At 42.7% G+C, this 16,676-nt stretch overlaps 1 protein-coding gene across 2 annotated transcripts in view; it reads left to right on the top strand.

The window, feature by feature from the left end:
* LOC118358099 (synaptotagmin-13-like) overlaps positions 1–15,862 on the top strand; it is a 45,606-nt gene extending 29,744 nt beyond the window's left edge. For both annotated transcript variants that reach the window (XM_035735558.2, XM_035735567.2), the window contains exons 2-7: positions 2–421; positions 2,687–2,909; positions 5,210–5,347; positions 8,052–8,353; positions 14,220–14,340; positions 14,525–15,862. In XM_035735558.2, coding sequence (XP_035591451.1) covers positions 248–421; positions 2,687–2,909; positions 5,210–5,347; positions 8,052–8,353; positions 14,220–14,340; positions 14,525–14,835 — 1,269 coding nt within the window. In that variant the 5' untranslated portion in view covers positions 2–247 and the 3' untranslated portion in view covers positions 14,836–15,862. The remainder of the gene's footprint in view (position 1; positions 422–2,686; positions 2,910–5,209; positions 5,348–8,051; positions 8,354–14,219; positions 14,341–14,524) is intronic.
* Positions 15,863–16,676: the final 814 nt, after the last annotated feature.

Raw genomic sequence — 16,676 nt, 5'->3', positions numbered from 1 at the left:
GACAGGAACATTCTCCCTCTGTCTCTGGATGAGGGAACTGCAGATTGAAAGTCCACCTCCAACCAACTGCTGGTACCCGAATGAATTGTAGCCTGTCTCCTGAAAAAGCATCCTATTTTTGTGGGACATTTGCTGCAGACTAACCAATCAGCATCTTTATTTGTAATGCTGCCTGAAGAGTAACTTGGACATTTTTAGCTTCCTTTCTTCCTTTTTATTTTTTCCTGTGTTGCCCTTCTTGACAAGCATGATTTTCACCACAGCTGCTGTCCTTGGTGCTACGCTGGGCACTGCGTCAGGCATCCTCACTCTCTGTGGGCTCTCACTGATCTGCAGGTCCTGTAAGAAAGGCAAGTTGGAAAGTGGTGAAGATGCAGACCCAGAGAAGGCTAAACCCAGTGTTCTGCACTCCTCAGAGAAGGTGAGCTGCCCTACTACAGTACTTGGACATAGACTCAGATCTTAGAGAGCTTACTTTCCTGGGAGGATAACTGCCATCACCGCAGGGGACTTGGTGAATATGTGTCACTAGGTTTATGTGGCGTGGGACTGGAGTGAATGCCATGGTTATTGAGTGATAACATTGACTAAATGTCATATCACATGTAGAGCTGTTTTTTTAAATATCTCATTTGTGATCTATAATTGTAGTGCAAAAAGCTTTGTCCTGTATGTTTGATTTGAGCAACTACAGTTTCACTGAGTAGTAACTAACTTACTTTGTGTAACTACAGTTTCTCTTGGTAAATAATATAGCTAACTACAGTTGTTTAATACACTGACACAACAACTACTCTTGATTTTTGAACAGGCTAAGATGATGACAAATATCTGCTTATGCCTGCCTTTGATATCTCCCTTAACTGATATTAAGATTGTAACACAGGAAATGCAGAAGTAAAAAAAACATCAGATAGGGGTTACGTTACAATAAAGGAGTGCATTAAGATAGAGCCTGGATAGGAACTGGAGTACAGTTAGTATAGCACTCTATTCTTGTTCCTATGGGCTGCAGGAGGCTTAACCTGTGACTTTGCTTGTGGCATTGTATCACAGTTCTGCTCACAAACAGTGTCCTTTCTGTGGGAAAGGTTGATTGTCTGTTGCAGTCCCCTTTACAGTGAACCCACCCATCCTCTCTCCGAGCCAAGCGAAAGGTGTTGCGCGTATGTCCACATTTGACCTTGAGTGATTAGTCATAGAGTGAGATCCCACAGCTTTGAAGCAGACTTAACACCTCAGCAACCACTTTGAAGAGCTACAGTGTGTTTAAACAAACGACAGTGCATTTAATTCCTATGGCCTAATGGTCTGTGTAGTGTTCCTGAATATGGGTCTCATTTGATGATGGCTAAATAATGGTGTTAGAAGCAGATAATATATATTTTTTAAAGACACGTGTTCACACCCAGCAATCCGATGAGTTTGTGACGAGGTGATGAGTGATTCAGAATCTTTCAGAGCGGGAAAAAACCTGCTCGGACTAGCCTAATAAAGAATGCATGGGTTCCCTGCACATCTGTGTCAGTGTAATTTGGGGAGCAGGATACCCCTGCAGCTCACGCTACAACCTGGACTCAGGCGTAGACTTAATATAGTAAATGTAAATCTGGGACACTCCAATTAGTATTATATGTTAAGTTTCATTTGGTGTGTATTAATTTCTGGATGTCGATCATCCATTTCGTATGATATGTTAAGAATTACAATTGGTTGTGGATAACGTTAGCTAGGTGGCTAACGCTAGCTAGGCTAGGGGTTAGGGTTGAGGTTAGGGCTAGGAGTTAGGTCAAAGGATTGTTAGGGTTAAGGTTCGGAGTTAGGTTAAAGGTAAGCTAACATGCTAAGTAGTTGCTAACTAGCTAAAATGCCGAAGTTGTCCGTGATGAGATTCAGACACGCAACCTTTGGGTTACGAGACGTTTGTGTTAATCCTTTAACCTAACTCCTAACCTTTGTCTTATGTAACCATACCAAACGTGACATATCATTCTGATTTGATCGTCCCAGATGTACATTTACTATGTTTACGTCTAGTCTATGCACACAGCCTTCCTTTCCTCAGCATACACAAGCCCTCGCACATGATGCGTGCACCAGGGGGACACCACGCTGCAGTCAGCTTGCTTTTTGCAGCACTTCAACTGTGCTGCTAAGGAGGTGAAAGAACACTTGCTGGGTGGAGAGATTTAGTCCTCCTCTGAATTGTTTATATCCCATTATGGAATGTAACTTAACAGTGTGCAATTTATTCCACAAGCATAAATAAAGTTCAATACTTTAAAATAATAGCTTCCAGTTACCAGTCAATGTTATCATTGAGAGTTTGATTTGGGAGAGTAATGATGCATGCCCAGGAGAATGGATGGAAATTCTTAGCAAGCATAACCATAACTCACCCATCTGAGTGGCCCACATTTAGCTGACTGTCAGAGAGTTGCATTCAGTGTAAATTGGTGTTCCACGTTTTCCTGTGAATTGCCAGACTGCAGTGATAATGGACTGCTATGGCCATAATGAACCCCTCTGGGATTGATTGCATACAGCAGGCTTGCTGTCTTTGAACTGCACGACCAACACTAAATCTTCATGAAAGCAGTCTACAAACTAGCTGTGATTTCTCACCACACCTTGTATCATAGTACAGTATTATTAGCCTGTGTTTAACCATCTCTTCCTCCTCTAGTTCAGTGTGGAAAAATCCACAGAGCCCATCCAACCAAGGACATTGTTGAAATTTCCTAAAATATACAAGCCCAAACCATCTGTGACCTCATCTGAGGTCATCAGCTACCCTGATCATGCCTCAGAGAAGGGGGGCGAGCCCTCTCCCGAGAGACCCTCGACTGAGCCTGATGCTGGTAACCAAGCAACTGACAGCTCTGACACATTCACGATCCTCAGACAAGGTAAACCCCAACCAATAACATACACCCTGAATTAAACAAGATAAATTCCTTTATCGTTTCCTATTCTTTTCATAGCTACTATGCCTTCATCATATACAATGTGTTATACTCTTCAGTTATTTAGATTCAACATTTTTCAGGTGAAATTTTACATGTGAAAAAAAATCGTGTCAGTTTCTTGGCAGAAACAAATGTTGTTGCTAATTACTGTAGTCAATCACTTCCTTCTATTGTATTAGAGTTACCACTCACTCAGTCTAGATAATTGTGTTTGAGTTACTTAACTCTATTGGGCTCCCAAGTGGTTCAGCAGTCTAAGGCACTGCATCTCAGTGCTAGAGACGTCACTACAGACGCTATTTATATTCCAGACTGTATCACAACCCGCCGTGATTGGGAGCCCCATAGGGCAGCACACAGTTGGCCCAGCGTCGTCCGGGTTAGGGTTTGGTCGGGGTAGGCCGTCTTTGTAAATAAGAATTTGTTCTTAACTGACATGCCTAGTTAAATAAAGGATAAATGCAAATAAACTCACCTCTCCTCCTGCCAGAGCATTGTGATCAAAGGCTTTGCCCCACTCTCCCTTCTTCCCTCCCTCGTCCCTACACTCATCCACTTAGTGTTATTGATGTGTCCAGTCAATGGAACCTAATGCATGATGGATAGGACTGGTCCCAGAAGGCTAAGATCTTCCTACTGCTATTCTTGGTGCTTTCTTACACCTGAATGCAGTTGCCTTACGGTAACAGCCAGTTTGGCTATACATAGTTTCTCAAATAATTGTTTCTAAAAATTGGGTGTCAAATGAAAGCTAAGGGTCTATATTTTAGAGAAATGAAAATGTATATACACAATTTGGAATGAGCAAAGCCTTCGATTTCTGGCCAAACAGATGGAAAAGGGGTCTTAGGAAACATCTTACAGAAAAAGTCTGAAAAGGAAGTAGAAATCAATCAAAACACAATAATGTTGGAAGTAAAGATCCCTGCCAACTAATATCAAAACGTATATTTAGTTTTGCGAAATGTTTCTGCTATCTGTAAGTTTAAGAAAAATTGCCTTGTGCCTTGATATTACGTTACCAAAAACCCATACATCTTTAATATATTTTTAAATTTCTCTTCCTCTCATGAGAAATGACAAAAAAAGTACAAGTAAACAAGTAAAGGTAGACCTATCAATTAGTTGTAGTATTTTTACTGATACCAATTTTGTTCATGAATTATTAAGTGATTAAAACTTGAAATTGTGTTACCAAATCGATAATTTAATTTCCGAAACATCGGTAACAGAATGTCTGCAATTGAATTGGCTACAATGGGAAATCATAGTCACAAACCACAGTTGGGTTCACAAGTTTGGAAAGTACAGTACATTACAGTAGAGTACAGTACAGCAAGGAAAATTAGAGTATAGTTCAGTACAGTACTGGGGTAGAGTTCAGTACAATACACAGTAGAGCACACTAGAGTAGAGCACACAATAATGTACTGTATTGTACTGTACTGAAGTCTACTGCACTCTACTGTACTGTACTGAACTATGCTGTACTGTACTGAACTATACTGTACTGAACTCTACCCTACTGTGCTGCACTTCGATGTCCAAACTTGTAGAACATAGACATCTATGATTGGTTCAGATTTGGTCTGGTCTGGACCAAACAAATTTGGTCTTGTTTGGGGGCAGAGCTCATTAAAATAATAGCCATTGTGAAGAATAATACCCAAATATGCAAAGGAGGATATTGCATATTTATACCTTTGTGTTCCGATTTAGGATACCTCACCATGAAAAGAATGACATTCATATCCATAATTATGCATTTCTGTGTAGTACAGATCACAGACCATGAATACATTCGATTAACACAATTCCGTTACCGGGTGTAAATCCACTTTACTTACTGTAGTTCAATAACCAAAATAAATGTTTTTTTTTCAAAGTCAATGTATCATGTGATAGCTGACACCCCATTCTTTCTGCAGACATTGTTAAGACTTAATTCGAAGCATATATTTAACAGAGTTTTTGGAAAACGTGGACACATAAAACAATTGAGGGAGATTTTACCAAAATTCTGTTACCAAACTTTGCATTTGCATATTTCTTCCAGTAAATGTGTTTTTTTGTCAAATGTTCAGTGTAAATTGTTAAAAGTAGTCCTTGTGCATGGAGTTGTAGCGTTTGTTGAACTTTGAAATCAATGGTTTTTGTTTGGCATACATTTTAAGTGAAAAATCTCAGCGCAATTCTGTTACCAAGGAATTGACCAGCCCTAACGCCGTCTCCTTTCCCAGACTCAAAGGACAAAACCCCCTGTGCAAGGGCTCTAACCAATGGGATGACAACAAGCAGCTCCATCCTCCACCCTAAGCTGCATTTCTCTCTCACCTATTATACAGACCAGAACGAGCTACACATCACCGTGATAGAAGGTAAGGCAACAATCTCAACAGTATGATCTGCCAGTATGTCCACTTCATGGCAGTTATGAAGGGTGAGGTATCACTAAACATGATATTGACCCTAGTTTACCTATTAAACATACTTTTTCCCTTTTCGTTTGGTTTTGTCTAATTGTTTTCACCTGTTCCTTGTTGGTGTTTTGGGGTTGGTGTTATTTAAGTTCGATTAGCCCGCTTGTGTTTGTGCGGGCTTGTTGCTGTGTAACTATGTAAGAGGTGTATTGTTTATTGTTGGGTTTTTGCTGTCCGGGTATTACCAGTGGTCCTTGGGTTGTGTTTGCGCCTGTGTTTTGGCTTCACCCATTTGTACGTGTTCCTGGTTTTTGGACATGAAAGCGTTTTTTCCCTCGAATCTTCTATTTTGGTGTGAAAAGTGCAAATAAATCCCAGAACAACAGCAAAGGAAATTGTGAAGATGCTGGAGGAAACCGGTACAAAAGTATCTACATCCACAGTAAAAAACAGTCCTATATCGACGTAACCTGAAAGGCCGTTCAGCAAGGAAGAAGCCACTGCTCCAAAACCGCCATAAAAAAGGCAGACTACGGTTTGCAACTGCACATGGGGACAAATATCGTACTTGTTGGAGAAATGTCCTCTGGTCTGATGAAACAAAGATAGAACTGTTTGGCCATAATGACCATCGTTATGTTTAGAGGAAAAAGGGGAGGCTTGCAAGACGAAGAACACCATCCCAACCATGAAGCAGGGGGTGGCAGCATCATATTGTGGGGGTGCTTTGCTGCAGGAGGGACTGGTGCACTTCACAAAATAGATGTCATCTATTGAGTGTATGTAAACTTCTGACCCACTGGGAATGTGAAGAAAGAAATCAAATCTGAAATAAATCATTCTCTCTACTATTATTCTGACATTTCACATTCTTAAAATAAAGTGGAGATCCTAACTGACCTAAGACAGGGAATTGTTACTAGGATTAAATGTCAGGAATTGTGAAAAACTGATTTGAAATGTATTTGGCTAAGGTGTATGTAAACTTCCGACTTCAACTGTATTTAAGTACTTCCATGACAGTGCATTTCTTTCTGTCAAACCTCATTTATTAACATTATCAAAGAGGTCAACAAGCAGATGTCTTCTGCAATTGAAAACAAGCATAAAGGAAAAAACTAAGAGGCAGTTGTCTGCAAATAGAATACATAAATGTGAGGCAACAGTTAATCAGTAGTGACAAATAGATTGAAACTGTAAATAGAGACCTCACAACCCAATCCCCTCAGTGCATCGTGTCTTGTGGAGCAATATTCCGAAGCCAATAGAGTGGCAAAGTGATGACGCACCAACACTGTCACACTGGCTTAATCTATATTTCAATATTCTACCTTGCTTCTTCTATGTCCTCCATCTACAAAATAATTTATTTCATTTGTGGTGAGACAAAGCAATCCACCGGCCTCCCCCTTCATAAGACTGTGGGGGATTTGAAAAGGGGTTGAGTAGCTTGGACGCCTTTGCATTTGCCCTCTGTTGGCTGGTCCCCGTATGTCGATGCTTAGCGACTAGATGCTGATGCGTCACCCAATGAAAAGGTCAACAATGCATCTACTTTGCCTTGCGGGCGGTTGGGTGGGTGGTAGTTGGTGGTGGGGTCCGGGTGCAAGCTGTCACACTGTTCATACCAGCATCATACGCCTATTGAGATATGCTAACGGAGGACACAGGTTCTCTGCAGGCCAGCTATCTGCGAGTCCTGCCTCTTTGGTTTGTTTATCACCTGCCGAGTGCTCAATTATATCTCATTATATCCAAGCCTTTAGCTTCATTAATTACTATTTTTATTCAAGGCGTACCGTCTGCTTTGCTGTTAGAGAAACTGTTGGGAGAGACCTATGCCGGGTCTGCAAAGTGCTTCTGCATTGTTTATCATAAACACATCTACTAGACATACGTATTTCTCTCCTTATAATCTCTTATAATATCTCTCCTTATAAATACATAGCCTATAAAGTTCTAACTTCAGTGAATTTGACATAATAAGATATTTTGCAGACCTGGTATTTTGCAGAATTGGGAATAGCTAATGAGATTCTCTCCTCCGCACACTCCACTGGCTTCGAGTCGAAGCTCGGGTCTGCTACAAGACCATGGTACTTGCCTACGGAGCAGCAAGAAGAACTGCCCCCTCTACCTTCAGGCTATGCTCAAGCCCTACACACCCAATGCGGGCATTTCGTTCTGCCACCTCTGTTCTATTGGCCCTCCCACCCCTACGGGAGGGCAGCTTCCGGTCAGCCCAGCTCTTCTCTGTCCTGGCACCCCAATTGTGGAACCAACTTCCCCCTGAACCTAGGACAGTAGAGTCCTTGCCCATCTTCTGAAAACATTTTAAACCCGATCGATCCTCTTCTAAGAGTATCTTAAATAATCCCACAGTACCCCCCCGCACCCCCTTTTCACCCAGACCCCCTCCCCCCCTTAAAGAAGGCCTTTTGTGAACTGACACTACTCACTAATATGTGGTTATCCCATCTAGCTATCTTAAGATGAATGCACTAACTGTAAATCGCTCTGGATTTGAGCAATTTAGCATCTGCTAGATTACTAAAATGTCAAATGTAAAAATGTAATTAAAACTACATCAATAGACTGCTATTCTCAGGGTTCGCTCCCCCTCTCTCTGTTGCCTTCCTTCCCTCTCTGTCTTCCTCTGTAGCGGAGCATTTGAGTGTGGGGTCGGGCTGTGAGGGCTATGTGGCCGGAGTCCTGACCTTAGCAGCAGGACAGAGGGAGGCCCAGACTTCGTTGCGACGCCTGACCAGCCACACCCACTGGGAGGAAGGCCTGGTGTTCTCCCTACCAGGAGGGTATGAGGTGGAGGGTGAAGTGGCTCTCTCCCTTCACAGTTGTGACCACTTCTCCCAGAACACCAACCTGGGCGTCATGAGGTTCAAGCTGGTTGATGTGGGCATGATGTCCAACGCAGACTGCTGGGTCGACCTACAACCACCAAAACAGGTAGGCTACCCTGTTCTTATCATTGATATATATAGTAGACAGCATTGGCCGCAAAGTTAAAGAGCAACTGCTCCTAAAAATGAACTAATCCTTTTGAAAATGGCCTATTGGCAGAACATTTATTATATTGTCAAAATTGACTACAAAGTCTAAATAGGGTCATTTTGGTCATAAAGTCAGTTTGGAATTGAAGGGTGGGTTTGGATTATAATTATGTCAACAAATCATGCCCCGTTTTGCCAAGCTCCACATGCAAATCACCACTCCTCCCACTTCGCTTCCCTTCTTTAAATGGGTCTCCGTTGTTTAATCGCCCCCAGCCAACATGTTCAAAGGATCACGGCCGTTTGAGACTCAAAATATCTATATGGATTGACCATGCAATGCATGCGTTCAGCAAGAAGCATAGCCAATAACTATGGTTTGCATGCCCCGCCCGAAGGACCCTATCATGCGGAATAGGTGGCTGGAGTTTGTTGGTCCCCAGTGGTGGTGAGTATACCGGTAACTAGACCATAGACTGTTGGTTATGTTTACTGATAATCATCACTATCATCGCTAACATAGCTGATGTTAGCTAGCTAGCTGGCTAGTGTTAGCCTACCTAAATCCAACTCAGATTTGGCATGGAGAAACGTTAACATTTCAAAAGAAGGCACATAATTAGTAGGAAAGCCTAGCTAGCAGTGCTAGCTAATTTTTCTTTACAAACTTTGCTCGTAACAGTAATGGCAACATTGACATCTCTCTAAAGTAAATTTGACGACTTCATACTATGGCAAAGTTGTATCATACTAATTATTTCGTTACTTTAGCGATGTAATCATATTTCCATGCCACTCTAAGTTAGTGTCCAGGTAGGGCACAAATACATATGGTTGTTCCAGAGATGTCTAGTTTGCAGCCAAACATGCAGCATAGAGACCAGCAAGAGGGCCCTCATCAGCATCGTGCAGACTTGCCCTCGCTGTGAGCATTCCTATGGCAAGTATCCGGCCAGCAACCTTCACCTGTCGGCGGCAACAGCTTTCACAGGCTCATCATTTGTACAAATACACAAGGTAACCCTCTTCGTTACTTTGATACATTCTGATAACCCAATTGTGAAACAATTGATGTAAACTGACATTACTTGTTGCTTATTTTCTACCTTTTTAGATGCATATAATGTCCTGGGCATAAGCGAGCTTGGTGGAACAAGCTTGATCTGAAGTGAAATAGAAAGATGAACCCAGTGTTCAGGTTGGATCCACCAGGCTAATCGTAATCAGTGCTCTGTGTGTGTGTGACCGACCAGTATCTTTGATGAGGGTCCAGGAGCTGATCTACGCTGCTATGCCCATCAAAGGGGCTCTGGCAAAGACCTCACCTCCAGCCTCACCTCTTGCCTGCTCACCAACAGTCGTTGATAGAGAGAACAGAATTAGGTATGTCTAGTCTGACTTGTTCAAACTTCAACATAACACCCGTTTGTGTGTCAGATATTACCTATCCTAACTGCCATTGGTAATAGAACAGTGACTATGTGCATGTGTTAACAGAAACATGAATGGAGCCAGCACATGAAGACTTGCAAGATGATGGGATGAAGTCCAGACTGACAGATGAGCTTGATACAGATGTCTCTGAATGGAGAGAGATCTTGCACTCTGCATAAACATTTTACTAGAAACAACTTTTACTTGTATTGTCTTTTTTAAAATGATTGAATGGTGTCAGTCAATATGGGGAGGGAGAAACCCTGTGTATTCTGCATCTGATCAGGGAACTCCTGTTGCATACGGGATTTCACACAGGAAGGTATGACCACTCTGACATGTTTGCCAAGGTAGCCCCACCACCACTTGACAGGCTGATAGGCACAGTATCTGTATCGACTGGGAATGACAATGAAAGGTGCTCATTGTTATGTTAGCAGAACACTGCTTCTACGGTATTATGTAAAGGGTTGTTTATTCTACATGGAACTGTTGCTACATTTTAAACGTTATCAAAACACTTAGTTTAAAATGTATACATGCATTCAGCAATAGCATTCTTCTCGTTATTACTCTGTAGGCTACAGACCTATTCAAAGTTCTCCGTCATCTCCTCACGCATCTGTAGTTATTCAACTCAACCTCCAGGAGGTTTGTTGAGATTGAGTGGGAGGAAACGGCTGCGGGCAAGGTTCTGACAGATGGTTGTGTCCTGGTGGTGGAAAGGACCCACGTAAGAAACACCCACATCAAACCACACCCCCAAGCCAACTCAAGTTTGTTTTCTGTCATAGCCGCAGGCATTTCTTGAGGAGTGTCACAAATACGCCGGGAGTCAGGAAGCAGGTGCAGAATGTGAGTTTAATAATGATAAATGCAGATAAATAAAACAAGTGTACAGAACGTGAATCAAATCAAACCAATACTGCCTGATGACTGAGGCTACCGAGGGCTAAATAAAGGGACGGTAATCAAGGTGATGAAGTCCAGGTGTGCATAATGATGGGGAGCAGGTGTGCATAATAATGGTTGCCAGGGCCTGTGGTTAGTTGACTGGTAATGTCAATCACTGGAGAGGGTGAGTGGGAGTATGCATGACAGTACCGGGCCCCTCCCCCTGTCGGTCCTGGCAGTGACTCCTTAAGAACCTCCCCAGCTCCTGGTCGGTACTCTCCACCTGCCCGTTGGACCAAGGCTGGTACCCGAATGCGAGGCTGGCCATGGCCTCCAGCTTCTCCATGAAGGCTCTCCATACCCGCGATGTGAATTGGGGGCCATGGTCAGAGACGACGTCCTACGGAAGGCCATAGTGCCGGAAGACCTGCTGGAACAGTGCCTCTGCCACCTGGAGAGCTGTAAGGAGACCAGAGAGAGGGATAAAACGGCAGGATTTGGAAAATCTGTCCACAATAACCATAACAGTGGTGAAACCATCAGATGGGGGGGAGTGCAGTAACAAAGTCTATGGACAGATGGGACCAAGGCCGCTGAGGCACAGGAAGGGGAAGTAGTTTCCCTGCTGGAGCGTGCCGGGGAGATTGGTTTGTGCGCATACATGGCCGCCCCTCTGCCATAGTGGACCCCGGGTTGGAACGCACCAGACACCACTGAAGCTGGTGCCCCTCCTGGCCACAATAGGAACAGAGCCCCAGCTGTCTCCGGCAACGCCGCTCTTCCGTGGAAAGGTGTGTGGCCCCTACCTGCATGGGTTCAGGCTCTGCCTCAGGACAGCCAAAGCAGGAGGGCGAGGAGAGAGGTAGGTGCCGGTGCTCCAGAAGAAGGTTATCCAGACGGATGGCTATCGCGATGAGTGCGTCCAAGGATAGGTTGTCATCTCGACACGCCAACTCTGTCTGGACCTCTTTGTGCAATCCTCACCGGAAAAGAGTGCGGTGCTCCGGCTCATTCCATCTGCTGGAGGCTGACACAGTCTGAAAGGTGAGGGCATACTCCCCAGCGGTCTGGGCACCCCGCTGGAGAAGTATCTCCCCCTCCCTTTCTGCCCTCTGGGAGGATGGTCGAAGACTGCCGTGAACAGAGCCATGAACCTCTCAAACGATCCCAGCTCCTCCTTTCCTCTCTTCCAGAAGGCCGCAGCGAGCCATAAAAGGAGCCAAATCAGCGTGTGCAGTTCCTCTTTTAATATTATTATATTTTTGTAAATTGAATTGTATAGGACTGTGTTGCTTATTTGAGACCATCATAGATATAGTTTGAGTACTGTAACTGTTTATCTTCTTTTGAAGATTGGGTGGTATGATGAGGGATTCTGAATTGGGGTGAGATGTATTGGCTGAGTCACTGATATTTTGTGTGTTTCCACTAACTATCTCTAACCTGTGCTTCTCTGGGCTGTCAGGTGTTCGTTATAAAAAAGTAGGCGTTGCCATGGAGTCTTTCGAGAGCCCTTACCCCTCGGTGATCTGATAGTGACTTGAGCCATCCCAGCTCTCAAACTGGACAACTGTTCTGTGGATCTGGTGAAACTGAATACTAGGCACTGTGATCAAAATCGTTTTTACTCAAGGCCAAACTCATTTATCTCAATAGCTTGGTCTGCCTGTCTGTATGGCTACCCTGTAACAAGCACTGTCAAGCCTCCTCAAGATAAAGTGACAACCATCCGGCTTTATGTTAACCTAAAGGGAATTATAAGAAACCCCAATATGATCTTCTTTCTCTTTTCTTTCGGAACAGCTCATTCTGTCCACCCACAAGCTGTTCTTCAAAACTTTGGCTACAAGGACACCTGAATGCAAATAGGGATTTAATAAAAAAACAGCCAGCTCTCCAGTCCTTCCTGGCAGCTCCATCGTAAGCCTCCAAGCTAGGCAGGAGATCAGAATCTACGTCATCACAAACCCTTGGGACTATCTTTCTTCTGGGATGCGCAAGAGAGCATGAAGTCCTGCCAGGAATCACAAACAGGGATGATGCACGAGAGGGAGATACGAGGATGACACGAGAGAAATCAGTCTTTGCCAAAGACAAAGAGCAGATAGAGGAGATAGAGAGGACAGGAGGAGGCTGAGAAATGCAGGGAGGGGAAGGCGGCAGTTTGTATGATGTAGGCTGTGACGCAAGTGATACACCTCCGCAGGAGAATAGCTATAAATGATTTCTAATTGAACACAGTGAGAAGTTTTTCAGCTCTTTATATAATGGTCATAGCTGCATAAAGAGAACACAGGGGGCAGATGGGGCTGACAGAAGCCAGTGATGACACACACAGCAGTAGACTGTGCTGTAGCTCCTCAGGAGATTACACACTATGATACTCCACTGAAGAAAGAGAGAAGATGTTTGATTTATCAGACGTCCACTGAAAGAGAGAGAAACATTTTCACAAAACTGTTGATTTGGATGTGGATGTGCAGAGTTATGACTCAGAGAAGAACACTATTTTTTTTTTTAAACAGACTACCCCATTCCCTTTGCATCGATTACTTACGACCCCTTTGATCTATTGCTCACAGCAAATCAAAGAGTGAGTCAGGCTGCTACTTTAAAGGGTTTACTTGCTATGTATCGCAGACTATAAAGGGATGCTCAAGCTGTAAAATTGTACTGTGCTCTTTGGTGCTGTTAGAATGATGTAGTTAACATGTCATTTTCAAGCATCCCCTAAAAAGACAATCATGCCTCGTCTATGCTGCATATTGGCTAATGCACAATCCTTGACTTTTTGTCCATTAGTGGGCTCCCTATTTTTATGTGTGGCCTGTTTTAACATAATACAAACCTCTTCCTCATATGTGCACTACTGGATGACCAAAGACCCTAGATATCAATTACTTTCACAAATCAACCCTCCACACAGTTTGGTTGTGCAGTCCTACACACATATTACGCATTACGTTTATATATTATTTTTACGACAGACTCTTTCCTGGTTGTAAGAGTCTCTGATATTCCACTTATTAAAGTGACATATTGGGACATATTGCAGTATGTGTAGGAGTTGCAATGCCCCTAACCCACGCAGGAAGACCATTTACCAAAGTGGCACAATTTCAGATCAATATGAGATTCACCAGTAGCATCAGAAGCATAATGGCAGGGATTATAAGGATCTGTGCCTAATGAATCCTAGTCTTCCTGAGGCACAGAGGTGACTCACTCAGCCATTCATCCAGTCCATTTGATTACTAGTGAATCAGACCTTTGTGTCCGCTAATGATGGTGTCAAGGTAACAGGCGTACCTTATTGTCATTCATAAATGGACATTGCTTGTTGATATTTGTTCTAACCTATGTATATTAAAGTCTGCTATGTGTTGAAGTTTCCCGCTGTGTGTTTTTGACATTAATTGCAGAGGAAACGTTTTCATGTGACCTGTTCTAATCACAGTGAATTGGTGTAATTGACTATTGACTACAATCGGCAGGATGTCCAGGCAGCTGGAGAGCTCCTGCTGTCTATAAGTTACCTGCCTGCAGCCAATCGGCTGGGAGTAGTGGTGATGAAGGCTCGAGGACTACAGTCAGACAAGCTGAAGAACTCCATAGGTACACCCTGTTTATTAATTTAACCCATTGCCGCTCATACTGTATGACGCCTACAACTGCTCATTAAACCATACAACCGTGAATGGGTAGTCCATCCACAGGTTGACGCTAGAGTATGCTAAGATAGAAAAATATTTTGGTTGGTGGATGTCATTGTAGTGAAAGCCTCGTTCCTTGTTCCTAGACCTGTCTGTGAAACTGGCCCTGAAGCACCAGACTACCAAGCTGAGGAGGAAGAAGAAGCAGACGCGACGGGTCAAGCACAAGATGAACCCAGTGTGGAATGAGATGATGATGCTGGAGGTTCCCCGCGAGCTGCTGTCTAAATCCAGTCTGGACTTGGAGGTGTTGAACCAGGCAGGTCCTGGTGAGCAGGAGTCCCTGGGCCGCTGTCAGCTGGGTTTACAGGCCTCTAACACTGGCCTCCAACACTGGCAGCAAATGCTAGACAACCCCCGTAAGCAGATTGCCATGTGGCACCCACTGTATGACTAAGACAACCACCTGTCCGCTTCGCCCTTCCAAATACCCAAATGGGGGGGGGCATGTCAACTGCCTTCCTGGATCAGGATTTAAGAGCCTAAATCTATTTATCCACTTATATTGAAAGTATCCCATTACCTGCAATTAATTATCCCACAGCATCCCATGACAACAGTAGCATACACCAAACTGAAATGTCACTGAATATCACAGAATTTCCAAAGAATACCAATTATGAACAAATTTGATATATTCAATGAGACTCATCAATGCAATGTGATACTTTGCCTACAGTACCTATACTTAACCACCTCTATGATCTGTTTTTATAGCTGAACAGAATAAATATGACAATGCCTGTGTTTTTGTGTTATAGGGGATTGTGTATATGGTATGTAAGGGTATGATAAATATCAGTGAATTATTCTAGAGTAGAGCTGTCATTTTATTTGTAAAGGTATGTATTCACACGCTTGGAAAGCAATCGAGAAAATGCACCTGGCAGAAACTTAAAGGCCAGCCGATATTGAACGGATAGGAGATTCAAAAGCCTGGTGTACTACTGAAAGGACAAGTATTAGTATTCATAGATATACTGTAACAGTGATGAAATTACAGTGGACTACATGTTTAAAGTGTATCTTATTACACAGGGTCTAAAAACGGCAGCTAAAGTTTTCCACATGATGTATTAAAACAAAATCATGCAGTGTTCAATCTAGTAATGTACTGTATTTGTCATTTTTATGAATATGTGCAGCTGTATTCTATCTTAGGAGAATACGAGAGTTGATATACATGTTATATTTAAAGTAGTTACAATACAACTATCAACTCAATTTCACACCTGTTTCCATTCAACCCACTTTGCTTCAGTTATGTACAAAAGGTATTGTTCTCCATTGTGGTTTTATTTTTTACATAGCTTTTGTCAAGTGAACTGCTTATAGACTGCGCCAGTGAGGAACACACTGCGTAATTTGAAATTGTACACACTGACACACAAAATGTGTGAAAATAAAAACATCTTCAAAATATATCATGCCAAAATCGAATTCTCGTCGAGTTGTACTGAGGATGTGCAAATACACGGGCATCCAGAGAGCACTATGTGCAGTATCAGCACCTAACACCACATCCGGGCAGACATTGATGTAATATATCTATTTATTGATACTTCCTATCCTCAGAGCTCATTTTGCGTAACTGATATAACCTTGGACCAGACCTACTATACAGTAGCTAGCTTTTCATAGCTGAATGAGCTACCGTTATCACGTTGAGATGAAGTTACATATTAATATTCCCGGTCCAAGCCATTTCACAAAAAAAAACAAAGATTTACTGTAACAGACCGGAATATCATCAACCTATTAAATGATAACTCATTGACTAACTAAAGTATGGCTGTTTCACATGCACGGTGTTGAATTTACAAGAACACTGGTAATAAACCCCCGGGCTGACAAGGTACAAATCTGTCGTTCTGTCGTTCTGCTCCTGAACAGGCAGTTAACCCACTGTTCCTAGGCCATCATTGAAAATAAGAATTTGTTCTTAACTGACTTGCCTAGTTTAATAAAAAAAATGTATATGTTTATATGTATATGTTTTTTCTAGGAAATAATTTCAACAAATGTCTTATTTTGTATGTTATTGTACTTAGGCCTTAAGTCATTGTTTGTAGATATTTTAAAAAACAAATATACATCTTCATGAGATTCTGAATGATCTTTTGCCAGATTGTTTTAGCATGCCATGGTCATTATATTCCTGCCTATTTGTTAAGATATGAGCTTGTGTGTAAGTAGTGCGATCATTATGCATGCAATGGTGTGCAATGTGCATACACT

Source organism: Oncorhynchus keta, chromosome 2, assembly GCF_023373465.1.
Source record: "Oncorhynchus keta strain PuntledgeMale-10-30-2019 chromosome 2, Oket_V2, whole genome shotgun sequence".
Lineage (NCBI taxonomy): Eukaryota > Metazoa > Chordata > Actinopteri > Salmoniformes > Salmonidae > Oncorhynchus > Oncorhynchus keta.
The sequence above is the reverse complement of the archived record's forward strand: the minus strand, read 5'-3'. Positions and strand labels throughout refer to the sequence as shown.